This window comes from Apteryx mantelli, chromosome 4, assembly GCF_036417845.1.
Source record: "Apteryx mantelli isolate bAptMan1 chromosome 4, bAptMan1.hap1, whole genome shotgun sequence".
Classification (NCBI taxonomy): Eukaryota; Metazoa; Chordata; class Aves; order Apterygiformes; family Apterygidae; genus Apteryx; species Apteryx mantelli.
In genome coordinates, this window is record NC_089981.1 from 26,910,553 (window position 1) to 26,928,309 (window position 17,757).

General features: G+C 39.1%; 1 protein-coding gene across 14 annotated transcripts in view; it reads left to right on the plus strand.

Annotated features, from left to right (window-relative positions):
- SOX6 (SRY-box transcription factor 6) overlaps positions 1-17,757 on the plus strand; it is a 381,215-nt gene that overhangs the window by 131,596 nt on the left and 231,862 nt on the right. For 9 of the 14 annotated variants that reach the window (XM_067296074.1, XM_067296075.1, XM_067296072.1 and 6 more), the window contains one exon: positions 12,975-13,218. In XM_067296074.1, the coding sequence (XP_067152175.1) occupies positions 12,979-13,218 (240 nt within the window). In that variant the 5' untranslated portion in view covers positions 12,975-12,978. Of the gene's footprint in view, positions 1-2,523; positions 2,684-10,287; positions 10,317-12,974; positions 13,219-17,757 lie in introns of those variants that run through there. The other 5 variants (XM_067296080.1, XM_067296079.1, XM_067296081.1 and 2 more) reach the window with 3 other exon arrangements.

Genomic DNA, 17,757 nt, shown 5'->3' on the forward strand with positions numbered 1-17,757 from the left:
CTGTGCTGCAAGGCCAAGCGGGCTCGCCCCACGCTGCCTCGTCCTTTGGGAGGCCCCATGGAGGCCTGCGCCTCCCCTCAGGCTCTGGCTTCTGCCCTGGTGCCCGCACGGCTGCTTCAGGCCCCAAACCAAAATGAGGGAGAAGGATGCAGCAGAAAACCTGAGAGCGCCCTGGCTTTTTTCCTTTCTGCAAGCTCACCGGTAGGCTGACGAGCGCCTCCTCTCGTGCTGCCACCTGAGCCCCGGCCGGAGCAGCATTACTAGGCCCGGAGAGGCTCCCGGAGCATGGGTACGGTCAGGCCTGCCCCGGCCTCGTGTAAGTAGAGCAGCGTTTGCGCCTGCGCTGCGAGGGTCCTGGAGTTGGGATGAGCCCTGCCTCTGTCACGACCTTGCTCCACAGGAGCTGCTGGGCTGCACTGCTTTGCCAGGTAGTAACACGAGAATCAATCTTCCAATTAAAGCCTAAATCATTTTTGTCTTTGTAGTTTGCGTCCATTCTCCCCAGAATTGCTGTCGGATATCAGCAGCTAGAGCAGTCGGAGAAATAATTTTTGTCATTTTTGGGGAAATGTTTGTCTGCGTGAGCGAAGAGCGCATGTTCCTTTCTATCAGCTGAAAAGGAATTAGCAAGTAGAGAGAGCAATTCAGTCTGCTAGTGTGCAGACTATACTTTACCGTTTTTTGTATTTATCTTTGATCAGTGGGTGGAGGCGTACCATGATGTCATATGAGCCACTGTAATAATGTAATGGCTGTCTGTTTCTCAGGGAAAACATGGAAATTTTTTTTTGCAACAGGATCCAATTTGGTTTTTTCTGTGCCAAGAAAAGTCATAAGGCTGTATCTGCAGCTGAGAAAAGAGGATTCAATTAGCTTCAGTATAGCTGCTCTGATTTACAGTGTCTGAGGATCTGGCCCATACTTGAAAGTCTGTAACAATTCTATGTCTGAGTGTCATTCACAATTCCTAGATAAAAGATAGATTTCTTTTCAATTCTATTTCTAGTTGGTTTAGAACCACAGAAATTGGCCCGTCTCGCTGATGGTTCATGGTAAAGATGTCAGTGATACCAACGAAATATGCCTGTAAAGCTATATGGTCTGTATGGCAATGGCTTTGAAATGGATAACATAGCTCGCAACAAATATCCGTGAGTAAATGAAGCCATTAGATTTTGTTTTTAGTAATAATAAGCTGCACATACTGTGTACTGTTTACCTATTATAAATTATTACCAACAAACTTAGGTGGGAAACTGTTACAAAATATAGCCATGAGCAAAAATTGACACTGTTTGAGAAAACTGGAGTTCTTTACAAACACAGATCATATGTTTTATCCTTAAAATATAAGAAAAAATGTGTCAAGGAAGAAAAATGCAGTTGAGAACTGCGTATTTCAACTGTAAACATACCACATCACAAACTCTAATAGAATATTTCAGTGTCTTAGCTAAAATCACTTGTAAGGGAACTAACTGAATTAAAATGGTAATGGTAAAAGTGTTGAAAATCACTGACAATATTTTAAGTTAGTGCTTTGGACATTTGGGGTTCTTTTGCTTTCTTAAACTGTAGTTATTTGGAGACAACTTTATTTCACTGGCCTTTTGGTTTGTGTGCTGGTCTTTGGCTTTCTTTATATTCTGATAGTTGTGCTTCATGATGTTTTCTGACACGCTTGAAAAATATTCTAATGGAGCTTGGGGCACTTGGAAATGTGGAGCAATTCAGAGCTTGGACATTATTCACCGTTACCCTTAGGTCTGCTTTTGCTTTGCATGTTGCCTTCTAGTTGTTATAGAACAGATGCTGTATGTCATAATCTCGCAGGAAAACAGGATAGCTGAGGGTCCTCAGTTATTGCAAAGTATTTATTGCTAACAACTGTGTGGCACTTTGCAGAACTGAAACCAAAAGGCAGGGAAATTTTGTAGCTTCCTTTGCAATTGATGCTGCCAGCAGTTTCCGTGTGCTGCGTGCAGAGGCAGCATCTGCTTCATCTCTCTAAGCTCACTGAATGCGCAAGCAGTGTAAGTTTTACCTGTGACAATTACTTTTTAATGGTCTCTGATTCTTTTCAGTGCCTAGTCAAAATATTTTAAATAATTCCTTAAAAAAATTTACAAAACTTGCATTGGGAACCTTGCTAATATTAAACTAAAATCATGTCAAACTTCATTTTGATTTTTAATTTTACTAAATAATCATGAAAATATTTGAAATTCTGAGTTAATTTATTTTGTCTTATACTAAAAATAAGACTAACTATGTCAAGTTTCTTGTTTTTAAAAAAGTTATTTTCAGAAAGAAAAGGCAGCCAAAATTGGTGGAGATTTCACCTGTGGATCTTGTGAAAGAATAGGAGGTTCAAAGTCTCAACAAACTGAACTTTAAATTGTTTGCACTTCTTAATGGCAACTGACTGGCTTAATTAATAGAGGAGATATTATTTTGTTTTACTTTACTTGAATTTTTAGACTGTTCAAACAATTTATCTTTTGTCTTCATCTTTTCATACAGAGGTAAATTAACATTAAGAAACCAGTGTGCCCTCCAGTCCTTCTCGCTGAAAACTGCACAGCTAAGCCGTGGAGGGGCTGGGGGAGAGGGAGAAGCTGCCACCTTGTTGTTCTTGGCCGCACTGTCAATCAAACGTGGATAGTTCTGAAATATTTCCTGGGTAGGTTCAGCTAGGCCGAGTGTCCTCTCTGATCTTTTTCCAAACTGTCTCACTGCTTCAGACTGCCCTGTCCTTTATCCCAGGGGTAGCTGCAGCTCCCTGGTAAAGGAGGTGGTTCCTGTTGAGGGTCCGGAAGCATCTTTTAGGGTTTCCCTTGTGCACGAAGGTAAGAAGCCGGTTGTGTAAGCCCCAGTCCAGAGCAACGAAATGCTGTGCACAATGCTGCCTTGTAAAAGCCTGCCTGTAAGGACTATAACAAAAATCAGAAGTTCTCCAAGTTGCAGCAATGAAGTGGGGCATTTTTGCTCGTTTTATCTGAACATAATGCTTGTGACTTTATAATCACTGTGGGCTTGCTGCCTGCCTTCCGACCTCCTTTCCCTTGACCCATACTCCTATCTGTGCTCCCAAATTTGCCGCATAGCCCCTTGAAAATAGCACTGCAGTTAGGGATATCAGCTAGACTGTTTGCGTGTTTGAACGCAGTGGAAGGGAAGGTGCTGCCTTGTATGATACCCCGCAGTGCTCGAGAGCAAGGATCAATGGCCAAAAACTGTGAGCAGCTTTCAGCTTGAAAGCGCAGCCTCGTGGTGCTGACAGGGCGAGAGAGACGCCACTTGAGACAAGCCGAGGAGGTGTTCCCTCTTAGTGGGGGCCTGCCCCTTCTCCCTACCCTCTTTTGCAAGGCTCACAGCAGTTTGGAGCAGTCCTCGTGCCTTCTCTGCCACCAGGGTTAGGATTGCCTCTGGCTCTGGTGCAGCCGGGCAGGGTGGAAAAAAGATGCTTCTCCCTTACTGCCATTCTTGAATATTCCTTCAGAGGAAAACTGATGTCAAAGGCAGAGTGTGAGCTTTGCATATTTTGCTTTTCTCTGTTCTTTTGTCACAACTCCAGCAGTGGTGAAACTTAAAAAAAAAGAAAATGGGCTTACCTTACGCGTAAGTATTAGGAAATGGGCAAGAGCTCTGTGTATGCATTAGTCATGGCTGGACTATTAATACAGAAAGTCTAATCTACAGTGTCAGTCTCTAATGTCAGCTTTTCAACAAGAATTTCAAAATTTCACTGAATTTCTATGATCCAGATGAAAATATTTTTTCAAAAATATACCATACCTAGAACACTCTTGTATATTTTATAGGATGCCCAGAGCTATATATGCAGATATAAAACACAATTTCTGGTTATGAGATCTCATCATTACCAAAATGCAAATTTCACTCCTGAACATGCAGGCTACTTGCTGAATAACTGAAAGAAATATCTGGTGAAAAGGTTAGCTCTCATGTAGTCAAACTGCCCCCTTCAGAAGTTTCCCTCAGGTTTTTAATATCCTGAAAGTCACAGTTCTGAGGCAGTCTGCAGCTCAAACTTTATTTGGGGTTCTTAGAGAGAAGTCATTTAAATAAATAAATAAGACTGGCAAGTCATTCATAGCTTGTGCCAAAGTATGCCATGTGCCAGCTAGAATTAATTTTTATAAATCCTCATATATAAGAGTTTGTAATAGTTACAATGCAGATACATACTTATCCACAGAATCACTGATGACACTTGCAAAGCCTTAAATGTGCACAGGTTACATCTGGGAATGGTTCTGTCCTGTGTTTATTTTTAGCTTTTTATGAATCACCTTCTTTTGCTGTGTTTCTTTTTCACTTGATGAAAGGCCTATAAATCTTATTGCTAAATAACACTAGGATATTTGATAGTAAAAATAAAATCCCTCCTACTTTCTTTGTGAATGGCCAGATGGATGTGTTTACCCTTTAGAGAAATTTAGATTTGATATTTTTGTTATGTTTTGTTTTCTTCCTGGTAATTATGTTGCCACTTTGCTGATCCCTACTTGTGCATTATTACAATGGAAGGTGACAATTTGATTGTCTTCAGTTGGAGAAACAAGTAATTTTATATTCACCAAGCTGTCAGGTAACACTACCTCACAGTACTAAGAGCTCCTGGCAATGTGGTTTGGCACCTATATTTAACTGCTTTGAAGCTTGCGTAACCTCTTCTGAATCAGAAATATTTTGCCTGCTAGAAATGTTTTTAGGCTTGTAGCGTAAAGTTTTTATTAAAAAGACAATGCGCAGCTGAACTGTGGAGCCATTGTTTCGTGTTACTTGGAGGTACTAATTAGGTGGTTTAGGGCAACTGGCTACAGATGAGCCTGAAATCGATATTTCATTTCACTGTCTACTGAAGTGCTCTACTTGACTTAGAAATGAGTATCCAAAATATTGTGAGGAGGCAGGAGAATGAGGAAGGAGGGAAAGACTAGATAAAATGCTTAAGTTCTGTATTAAGGGTGCAGAGAAATGGCATGTTAACTTTTGCTTTTGCACCTGTAGTGCCATAAATTTACTGTATAATTCATTGCGTGGCATCTTACACACCTCCTGAAAATTGACTGTAGGAGGAAAAAATATGCGAATGTTGTGTTTTACCATTGGAGTATGTATCTCTTAGACTATTGAAAAGATTTAATGAACCTGTCAGGATCTTCTGCCTGACAGGTTTAAGTGTGGTCAGGAAGATATCTAGTTATTAGAACAAGCTCTTTACTGACTTTATTAGGGAAAAAATAAATCTATTCTTGTCTTTTATATAAACTCACAACTCAAAGTCTAAACATGCTAAAATAAATTCCTCTTAGTATTTTTAGGCATCCTTTATCAAAACCATTTATATAATTGTTCAGCTAAACAATTAAGTCATTCTGTTCCACAAAAACATGTGAATTAATGCTTATTTATAGCAGCCATTGTTTTTTAATTTTATTGTTAATGATTGCTTTTATTTATATTGTATATTCTGTTACTTGCTGCCTAAAACAACAAATCCTAATAAGTTGCTGATGGATAATTTCTTGGCATGCTTGCTCTTGTTCCCATAGTTATTGCTAAAGAGAGCTGGAAGTCAGTACTGTCTTTCTTTTTTCCTTTTCTTTTTCCAACAGTAAGAAATTGGATATCCAGAGACACATGGCATAGTCATAGGACTTTAAAGGCAGGCATCATGGAGAGGCTAATACCAGCCAATTAAACAGAGGTGGTTACGTGATGTAACATTATCAGGAGAAACAATTCATGAGTCAAAGCATTCCAAGGCATATGAGCTCCAGTCCAAAGAACAGTCTCAAGCTGTTTAAATAAAGTGACAGCAATATTGTCAGCTAAATATAAACTATAGAAAATATTAACTACAGTGACTTGAGATGAACACATCCCAGGTGCTGAATGATTATTGTTGCACTGCCCTCTACTACATTCTATACGAGTTCACTTTACACAGTTTCAGGGCAAACTATAGATACTACATAACGAAAAGGGAACATTTAACCTAGTAGAAAGAACTCGCATTGGATTTTCACTAAAGACTCATTGGGGCTTAGAGGCTGTTTTGCTGCATGCATTTTAATGTTTTTGACAGCTAGATAGACAGACAGGAACCGTTTCTCTAAGCCTGATACTTTGTTGTGGGTGCGTGGCTGCAGTAGCTCACTTAGGGCAGGCGATAAGAGAAAGGCTTTCCAGAAGAGTTCCAAGGAACTGGTTTGTTCTCACGTTGTTTGATTATAAATGAGAAGAAATGCCATAAAAATTGTTCCAAACCCTCTGAGCTTTGAGGAGGTCTGAATCTGAAGTCAAACTTTGTGCTTTGGATTCATATCTATTAACAGAAGTGTAATTTGTCTGATTTGGAAAAACAAATGCGAGACTAGCTGAGTGTGTATATTTTGGAAGCTGAGGGTGTATTGCTTAGCTTGATGCTTATCTCAGCTAGAGTTTTGGGTGCTCAGTTAACAGTACAGCTTTCATTCCTTGAATCTTTATTTCCTTCCATTTTTCACCCTTTTATGCCCAAGGTGATTCCTAGAATAATGTTTCTTACAGGTACCTTAAACTTTCTAACCCTGAAACGTTCTTTACGATCTGTATGTAACTAGTCCTTGTAGTATTCCTGCAAAATAAAGCTTAGGAAAAGCTTGAGAGAGATGAGCTGATTTGCCCAAGGCCATATTGTGTCTCAGAGCCAGAACCAGGAAGAGCAACTGGGAGATTCTCTCTCTCCCATTGCTGTATTGTCAGCTGATACTGGTTTTGTGTTCAGGGATTCCCGTTAGTATGTAGGGCCCTGGGAGTATGAAGCCTTTTACTAGCTGTTCATTTGTGTTGCTAAGGTGCCTTGAAATCAGATAGGAGATTTCATAATTTTAGGAAATAACTGTTTATTCTAAAATGGCACTCAGATTACAGCATTAGCTTTACAATGCATTACGTTACCGAGTTACGTCTGCATAACACTGTTTTACAGAGGCAGAGCTGCAAAATATTTTGGCTATGGGCACAGCATTTTCATTTTTCTTTAAGTCATTTAAGATTTTTAAGTCTTTTAAGTTTCTCACCTAGAAATAAGAAAGTTGCTCCAGTGACTTTTGCACAGTTATGTGAGTTTACCCCCACTGTAAATCAGGCCCGTAGTCATGTAGGTGAGCCCTCAGGGCAAAGCAGAGATTGCGTGAGGGAGGCACCTGAGGTTCAGCAGGGGCTGAGGAGCCACCGAGGATGTGCAGCCACCAAGTGAGAAGACGCCCCGTAGGTGTGGAAGGGGAGGATACTGTTGGCAGTGCAGGCAAAAAGAGGAGTATACAGTGCACTGACTTTATTAGAGATCTGAGCGCTGACTTCTAAGAGAGGCTCCTGTGAGTCAAGCTGGGTGCTCTGGGAGAAGCGTGCACATTTGTTGCTCTGTCAGAAGGAGGGGGGCAATGAGTTGTGCTGTGGCTATCTTTCACTTCTCATGAACACCAGGATAGCAGAAAGGTTTAGAAGGAAATCTTTAAAAGGTTACGAGAACTTCTAAAAATTGTTTCTCATAATTTATTTAGCTCTGGAGTCACCTAAGCACTTAGACATGTGCTTAACTTTTTGAAACTGAGTAGTTCAGTTTGAAATTAGTGGACTGCTCGCATACTTACGGTTAATCATGCACTTAAGTCTTTAATCTGGCACTTTGGGGAAAAGGAATGCAGACTGTTCATGAAAGCTCTGCAACTGAATGTGTTTAAATCTAATCTAATTCCAGTCTACTGTTGGAACTGTAGACCCAGGTTATGTCTACACGGCAGTCGCAGAAGCAGGATGCGTTAGTCCATCTGAGGACCATGCTACCGTAGTTGGAGCTCTATCAGAAACTGGATTGTTTAAAATTAGTTTGGCTATCCCAGCTGTACAAAGCAGCCACTTAGGTGGCTGCCGTGTAGACATGCCTTTAGGTTTAGGACTGCTTGGAGAGGGTGGAGCAGAGCAGAGGCTAGAGAGTCTGGCCAGCTGAGAGTCTGCTTTGTCATACGTCTCATTGTTGTTGCTTGGTTTGTACACTCTTAATAGAGTGACTGGGCTCTCCCCTGGTTGCTAGCTGTGTGTCAGTGCTTTGTGGCTTGGTTCTGAAATGTCCGGCGGCTACAACTCCAGGTCTAGCTGTAATTTCCACTGTAGCATAACTGCAAGCATTTGAGCAGTCAGCAGGGATGGAAGATTTTAGACTTTGGAAGCCTTTCATGTCAGGCACATCTTCTAATTGTTTAGAAAAAGGAGATATACAATGTCTGAAGAATCTGGGATCATAGCAAAGCCTTAGACAAAAACCATGTATAATTAGTAGTATTTTAGAACGGGATAACACACACTGTCTTTAGGAGGAAGGAAAACTGCGATGTTAGTCTTGAGAATCTGACTGGCAATCTTCATTAGAGCAGAGGCAATTTCTTCTTTGGATTAAAATTAAAAATCATGTCATATATATAAATTGAGCTATCTGGGATCATGTTTAGTTTTAGTCAGGTAAAACCCTCAGCAGTTCAGTTTTGGCTTTACTACACTGGTATTGAGGGTGACTGAAGTCAGGGTCCCAGGTCCTCAGCTTTACTGAGGTCTTGATAAATGATCCCATTCTTTTACTGCCTCAGATTCAAAATAATATAGAGTTATTCTAGTTTTGAAAAATCCAAATCAAGATTTATTTAATTCTCAAAGATAAGCAGGTGAAAGGACTTCAGATAATTAGAGTTTTTTCCAACCTTTTTTCCTATCCATTAGGTATATTTTCTACCTTTAGTGATAGCTGTGTTCAGCTAATCTGTCAGTTTAACCAAAGCAACAATTTCACAATGTAGTTTTCTTTCTGATTGTGTGCTGTGTAATCAATATACTGATATAATGTGAGTGTAATTTCCTCTCTTATTTTATCTCCACTGCACAGTATTATAAATAAACAGCTAAAAAAGAAAAAAGAAAGAAAAGCACCAAACAAATCTGTTGCATCTTCTTTTAAGATTGTACCACTGTAGACACTTGTTCCAGTAAAGTAGAATTGGACCCACTTGATTGCATTTAAATTTTTCATGCTTCAGCAGTTTGTCTGGGAGCACAGTAAAGAAAACCCCCCGAGCGAGGATAGTTTAGAATAATAGAACTTGATTTTGTGTATTATAGCGGCACCATTTGCGCTGCTGTAGTTAGGGTTGTGTCAGCACTTCCATTATAAACCCCTGTTTGCAGGGGTTATAACTAGGGAGATATTTTTTATCAGAAACTTTTTTTTAAATCGTTTGAGTGAATTTAATTGATAATGAGAGAAAAAAATAAAATAAATTATAATGGAAATTAGTAAATTTCAGCTACCTTTTACAAGCCGTATTTATTATTAATATTGAATTTTTTTCTCTCACTAGAGATTAGAGCAAATGCATTCTGAATATTTTAACTGTAAAATTATGAAGTTGTTATGGCTTAAAATTTGGCTGCTATTCATAATCGTATTTTAACATCGAAATATATTAACACAACAACCTGTTCCGTGGTTTGATGTTATAATACGTATAAAGTATCCTAATGGGCCGAATTCTTCCCCCCTTGAATTTGATGAGACCTTGCTGGAATTACTGGTTCAGTTGTGCCTTTGGGCCTGGTGGAGCTCCATGTACAGAATCCTCCTGTTTAAGTAAAAATGAGCATGTGAAGAGTAAACACCTTCACGGAGTATTGACCCTACGGCACCCAGTCACCGCGTTTGTATTTGCACTGTGTAACTGATCATAAATCCAGGCATCAGCGGTGTTTGGTGCATAGCCTGGGACTGCCAGGGTACCTGCCCGCATGAGGTAGGGTGGCTTAATGATTGTTTTGGGAAAAGAAGGTGGAGGCCTTCGTCACGCAGGATCCTAGCTCTCTGCCCCTTTTACCCCAAGGGTTAAGATCCGGCAGCCAAAAACCTGAAATGTATCATTAAGTGCTGATCTCTGACCATAGTTAGTACACTAGAGCTTGCAGTTTTAACAAACGTGTGGGGGAAGAGCAGGGGGGAAACACACCTCTGCAAAGCCTGCCCGGAGCAGGGCCTGTGCCTGGAGGCCTGCGTGAGCCCATCTCTCCGGCGTGGCACCTGGAGTGCAGGCAGCTGAGCAAAACGCAGCGCAGAAGAGTGGCTACCTGCCATGCAGCTGCGGCGAAGGGGTAGCTGGAGCTAGGAGGCATCTCAGCCCCGCTCTTGGTCCTTTCTCGGAGCTGGAGCAGGGAAAAGGGGCTGCACGCGGCTTGAGGTTACTGGCAAAAATGACTCGGTCAAGGTAATTTCTTTTCAAAGGTGACAGAGTCCCCTTTTCTATCTGTAATTAACTTAAACAATAGAATGTTAATATTGGTGTAGGTTTTTATCTGTATGTGTTTCAAGCATCACAAAGAAGAGGAAAGTTTGGTAGTATACATGGCAGGAAGAAAGGTGTTCCCGCTCTCCAGTATGACCTGTCAATAACTTTACTGAATGGTCACTTGAGGAAATACCAAAAGCCTGTTTATAAAATAGAGGTGAAGCCTTCCTAGACTAATTATATTCAGCATGTAATTTCTAAACATCAGTCTGAATTTTGATTTTCAATTAACATTCCCAATTTGAAGATAATTTTCTATTTAATGTAATTGCAGGAAATAATTTATTGGCTGATTAAGACTGAGGGCCCAGCCTTCCTTAAGAAAACAGTCCCTAACAAACCAGCCTTTAGAGCCAACTCATAGCTTTGGACAGATTCAGCCTATTTTCGCAGCTGCACAGTTGTGTTTAATTAGGATTGTGCACTATTATTCATTGGTGCAGTTTGTAGTTGAAATTATTCTTAAGAGACATTTTCATTTCTAGTTTTGTGTCATGATTAATTTATAGTGGAGAAACAGCCATAGCTATTGCTTTTCGAAGAAGCTTGTTCAGTTTGAAACAGGAATGAGGACTGTCGAGAAGGTGAAAGAAAGGAAAATCCTTCATTGTGACTTTTAGTTTTAATGCTTACTTTAAAATTGCACAGAACGTGGTATGTTTACTTATATTTTCATGCGAGTGATTATATTAACATGACTATTTTAATCAGAAAACGGAAAATAAACCTTTTATTTTATCTTGGGTCATAGTAATTATGAACCAGAACCGTTTGAAGTGCATGCAGTAATGACGATTACTGAACTTTTGGCATGTTCAGTGTGTGCCGTCACCATAAATTCTTTAGCGTAGGAAGAATGTAATACAGGGTATAAATTCCTCAGTTCTGCTTATTGGCAACTTTCATATTGGACTCCCACTTACACTTAGGTTTCCTGAAAGAAAATGCAACCCTTTTCTCCCTACCAGTATCAAGTTTAAGAGGCAGGATTCTCTATTTACAGAATAGTTATTCTAAATAGGTATCAGTGTTTTAATGTGTTTCAAAGCACTTCAAAGCTTGTAATACTTTTATATAGAACTGTACATAATTAGATTAGCTGATCCTATATTAATTTTTTTTCACTGTAGGATAATAAATCTGAGCTCCCTCGTTAATTGTGAGAAATTTAGCATTAGCTGTTAAATCCTATGTGAGACATGGGCTGCTACATAAAAACTACTGTTTAAATTGGAATTAACTTAATTATTTTTCTTTGCACTTGATATTTCCTTCACTGTAATATTCATGAAAGCATGTGACAGATTTGTAAATTTAACTGTTAGTCTCAGATTTCCAGACCCTTTAATCAGTATTTATTTGTCTGTAGAAACAGTACTAGCAAGTTAATGATTTGCTAATTTGAAAAATGCTCATGTGGTTTCCTATGTTAACTGATTTGTGCATTTTTAAAGAAATGGTATGAAATCAATTATTGTTAAAACGCAATTAAGGTGAAGATCTTATTCCTGAGTTTCTCAGCAACTTCAGTGTCAAAGATATTCTAAAGTTACTGAAAACCGGAAAAATAACTGATATATGTTAGCTGTCTTCTTTCAGGCTTATTAAGGATTGTTTTAACAGTTGCAGTTAATCTTATTAGAAATTTTAAACAAAGTGTTTTCATATTTTGAGTTGAAGTCAGTTATATTTTCATGTAAGTGCAGAAACTGTTTTGAAAGCTGTGTTTGCATACGAGATGGCAGTAAGAAGCCATTATTGGGAAGCGACATTTAACATAAATCAATGCACTTATTCATTACACTTTTAAGTCATTTAAAGTAATTTGTTGAGATATATCCTGTATTCAATGCCTAATATAAAATGAAACATAATTATTTTAGATTTTTAATTCAAACTGTAAAAATTAAGCAGATATTAACAGCCAGTCATTCAATAAACAACTCAGTTTTAGAACACTTTTCACATAAATGTCTCAGAACACTTTCCAAAAGGTAAAACTGGATAAAATTATAAACAAGTTAAGAGAAGATAAGGCTTTAAACAAACAGCAAAAGGACTTGTTTAGAATAGTTTGAAATTGATTTAACAATTCTCATCTCTGTAGAAAACAAATTCTGCTTGCAAGGAATGAGGTTGGGGAAAGCATGTGGCACCCTCTCATCCAGATATGTGCTTGTTACCTTCAGATTGCTCGTAGGAGTAGTTGTTTAAAGACTTGGGCTCTCAGGCAAAATCAACATGAAAATAACACTAAAATCACTATTTTCTCATGGCTGGAGAAAATTATATTGTTTGACGAGTCTCAGTTAAGAGGATGACGTGACATAACTAAACCCTGAACTTAGCTGGTGTCAATGAAAACTTTATCTCGATGTTGTGACCCACCCAGGGCTTTGGATCCAGATCCTCCCAAACCTTAGTTTTTAGCGTACTTTCATTGACTGTGGAAGATAAGTTGTAACCGCTGTAGGCAACTGTGTACCTGATAGCCAGTGTGTTTTGAGGTCTGTTTTGAGCTCGATCTTTTCATTTAATATTAACATCTTCTATTTGTCTACTTTTCTTGTTTTGTAGAAGAATGTCTTCCAAGCAGGCTACCTCTCCATTTGCATGTGCAGCTGATGGAGAGGAAACAATGACCCAGGACTTAGCATCACGAGACAAGGAAGAGGGCAACAGTGATCAGCATGCGACCTCTCATCTGCCTCTACATAATGTAATGCACAACAAACCTCACTCTGAGGAGCTACCAACTCTGGTCACAACCATCCAGCAAGATGCTGAATGGGATGGGGTCGTCTCAGCCCAACACAGAATGGTGAGTTTCACAGTTCTCATAGCAGCTTTCTAAATCAGTATCAGTAAAGACTGTTCACTTCCATTTTGAAAGACATGTTCAGTGCAATCCTACTTGGGTGCAAAGCTTCTTACATGGTGAGATGTCAGCATTAGCAATATATCAACATCAATATGGTGTAATTGTAAATTACAGTTGTATAATCTTGTTAAGTATACAGGTCTATATGCATGAGGTCATATGATGAGTTCACCTTCGGAAAGGAAATGCATCTATTTATCATGTTTTCATTCATACCCTGATTTATGTCATAACCTCTCTAGCTCATATATTCAAGCATTAATTTAAGACAGGAGGATGTAGCTTACAACTGTTTGTCATCTGCAAAGTGTTGGACTGAAGGAAGAAAGTTTAATACATTTTTTTAACTTGCCTCTCATAAATAGAACCCACCAAATCTAGAATATTATAGCTTCATACCACAACAAAGAAGCTGGCATTTTAGGTGCCACAAACATCCTGCTGTATTTACATGAAATTACAACTTTTTGTGAAGGGGAAAGGTTTTTATGAGTAACTATCTCATGCTCTTCTACTCTAGATTCCCAGTTTGTATATAGGTGAGGTTCACAAAGATCAGAATTATTATCTGTATTCTTTTCAGTTTGCCCAAATAAAATTATTTTACAGGTGTAATACTGTCTCTTTGCATCCCTCGATCTCTGTTATAAGTGGGCAGACTGAATGAAGACTGAATGGGCATAGCATCTTAGTCAGTTTATTTTCCTTATACGTGTTCCTGGGGAGCAGAATTGAGGCAAATGGAACAACCAGGTGCTCTGTAAATTTAGAACACCATAATTCCAGACTCTCCATAAAGTGACTTTCACAGACATTAAATTCACATAATTAGTTTAAAAAGAATACCCTACCTTTACATAAAATTTCTTTTGTGTATTTATTAGATGTCTAAGACTAGACTTTTTTTCAGGAAGTCTATATTTTTTTCAGTAGGAATTAGAACTTTTTAATAAGGTAAAAAATAACAATTGTAGAATTTTCTGACAACTCTAACAATGAATTTATTTCAGATTTGGCTAATAGTAATAATTCTGATGAGTTATTCAAGATAGAGACTGGCATTCTTCATGCATATTATGATTACTGAAGTTAGAGCACTAAATAAATACTAGCACTTGAATAATACCTATTCTGTTAAGATAGTTTTTTACAAAAATCAGATTGATTCACAAGATTAAATCAAACTAGAAAAATACTACGTAATCTGTAATGCACACTTTAACCCAGTGAAAAACTCTCTGCCAGGCCTAAAATATTCCTAAGGATTTGTGCTACCGCCACAAAGCTGGCAAAATTCTTGGTCTTATTTCAACTGTGAAAATGGCTTTAAAGAAAAATGATTGAAGACTAGTAATTTGGCAAGGTAGGTTATATTAGTCAAAGGTCACCTAAATATGTATGTTATTAGATGCATACTAATGTTGTAAGTTGTATATATAGCTTCTATGCAAAATTTCCTGATGAAACTTATTTTTGGATGGAGAGTAACCCTTTTGCCCAAGTCATGCAGTAACAAACATATCATAATAATTTTAATTTAGTTCTATGTTACCAAGAGGGAAGGCAGAATGCAGAATAGAAAGGCTTGATCAAATCTGCTGATGAAAAAATAACTGTGAATTCCTCAGCCACTTTCCTGTTCATTCAGTGGGGCATGTGCACTCTGGGAATTTCAGTCTCAGGACAATAAACATTGATGAAATGACTCTGTGTCCCAGAGAGGAAGGGACTCGTCACGCCGGGGAATCTCCCAAAGCATATGTTTTGGATTCAGGCTGTTTCTTGGACCTGGAGTAGTACCCGAGCCCAAGTGACAGAACCTCCTGCAGTGTGATCAGTTGTGCTCGTTCGCATTGCTCTAGAATGACCTTACCCTTACAGCAAAAGAGTGCAATCTCTGTTTTCTTAATGCCATGCTACCCTGTCAATGCTTGCCGTACCTCTGGATGAGCACAAACCAGTCTCCAGCTTATCACGTTTCAGAACAGGTGCACGAACTTTGCTTGAGTGACTTAGCACTCTGTTTTTCCACCCTCCTTTTTTCAGTAAATCCTCCATCATATACCTACATGAATCTCCTGAAAATCATTAGTAGTTTCCATGACTCCCTTGGGCCAGATTTGGTGGTGTTTGCATGCCATCCTTACTTAGGTGGCATTCAGTTAAACCAGACAAATTTCTTTGCCCAGCTAAATCACAGAATCACACAGAATCACAGAATCGCTGAGGTTGGAAGGGACCTCTGGAGATCATCTAGTCCAACCCCCCTGCTCAAGCAGGGTCACCTAGAGCACATTGCACAGGATCGCATCCAGGCGTGTTTTGAATATCTCCAGAGAAGGAGACTCCACCACCTCTCTGGGCAACCTGTGCCAGTGCTCTGTCACCCTCACAGTGAAAAAGTTTTTCCTCATGTTCAGATGGAACTGTCAGCTGGGTATAGTATGGGTATAATTTACGGGTTTCAGCTGGAAGTGGAAACTGAGGTTCTGAGGCGTGCTATTCGGCCGTGCTTAAAAGAGAACTAAACCGCAAGGTTTAGCAAGGTCCCAAATAATTTAAAACTGCATGGAGCAGGGTCCCAGTTTATTTACTGTAAAAGTGGCAGTTTAGATGACTAGTTTGATCACAACAGTGAAGTGGTGAAAAAATTTTTTTCTTGAGGGACTGTCATTTAGATTGATTTTCTTATTTGTGTCCTTCATGAGAAACCCTTTAAGCTCCAATTAAGTTTCTTTGAAACACCTCAGTCTCCAAGCAGACATCGATACTGCCGGGAAAGAATTCAGAGAGGCCTGAAATCTTCCTGCTGAAGGCAATTTTTTAGTCCTTTAAGAGAGGATAGGAGTTTCATTGCAGAAAGAGGAATTCTAGGAGGAGGGTTGGGCAATTCTGAGATAGGGACTTTAGCAGTGACCACTTTTCTTCTTAATAAAACCAAACTCCCAGAAGGCAGGCGCTTTCTGACCTTTCACAGACAGATCCTTTCAAAGCAGGTTTGAAGAAGCACCTGCTCATACCGTTTACACTGAAAATAAAGACAGTGCTGCTGCCATTAAAATGCATCAATAATGTGTGTTGTCCAGTTGTAAGATAGTAAATTCAAAGAGTTCTATGTTGACATATGGGGAGGAAAAATTTTGTGTTGACGTATGAATAGGAAAAAATTTGTTTTTTAAGTGGTACCTAATTAAGGGCACAATCCTGCATGCTTTGTGCCCTTATAACTACCGAAGAGTTCACTGGAATTTGTGAGAGCACACAGTATGCGTCGAAACAGGCTGTGAGGGCTGTATGGATCTTAGACAAAGAAAGATATTGTAGTAGGAAAATTTGACTAAAAAATTACTGAGGTTTTTCCCAACATTTATTGTATGCACCACTTTCTGTGATATAAGATACCTTTAAACTACATTGTGTATTATCATAAAAACAACATGCTGGCTAGAAATGTTTTCAAACTTTCACTCCCTTTTGATATCAGGCATTGCTTTCCACGGAGTCCTTTGTGTATTCTGAATGTCTGGAAGCCAAAATATTTTGTTTTAACTCCCACTCTATAGTATTTCCCAGCTGTGTACTTATATGGTGTAATAAAAGGATTTAACAAATGGGAAATAGCAGCTGCATTTGGAAATTCCCTTTGTGCTCCCTTTTCATTTGACAGATTCAGCAATGTGTAACAACTGTAACGTCAGACCTGTAATGACTTACACTGCAAGTATCGTATCACCAGCCAATTTGATGTTACAGTGGGGAAAAAATAAAGCAGCAGAAGGATTTGGGCCTGTAATTTCATATTGCTGAGCTGGAAAGATTATCAGTATATTTCTAGCTATAACTTAAAATAAAAATACCTGGATGCTTGGGTATTTATTGCTGCTTGTGCTTCTGCTAGAAAATAAATACTATTTTAGACCAAGGAATTAACTTTTTGCTGCAATAAACTTAGGGAAGAGGGGAAAGTGGTACTAAGATAAGAGTGAGGAAACTATCCTGCCTTCTCTCATGTACAATGATTAGCAGGCAGGAAATACCACCAAATTTTATAAATTGCATCCAAAACCTGACTCTCATGGGGCATCAGACAGAGAGGGTGAGGAGGGATGAGAAAAAGCCAACAGAATTTATTTTTGCTAAATTTAAAAGCAGCTAAATTTTTTATTCCAAAAATGTTTTTGCTGGTAACTCTGTAAAGTAAGGGAGACTCATGATTTGTGCTGCATTCCCTGGGGTGCCAGGAAGTGATCACCTCCTGTCCCCACCTTCATCACCAGCCCTGCACAGTTTGTGAGGCAAACTATAAAGGTTTTCTATTTTTGCTTTGGAGTGCTGGGGGAAAGCAGTGCCAAGAGCAAGCTACGAGATGAGGGGAACAAGCGGCCTGCTCTGCTTTGGTGAAGTGGCTGGCGTCTTCCCTTGGGTCTAGAGGCTAGACACGGGCCTTTGCTGGGACAATAAATTTAAGCAGCTTTAACC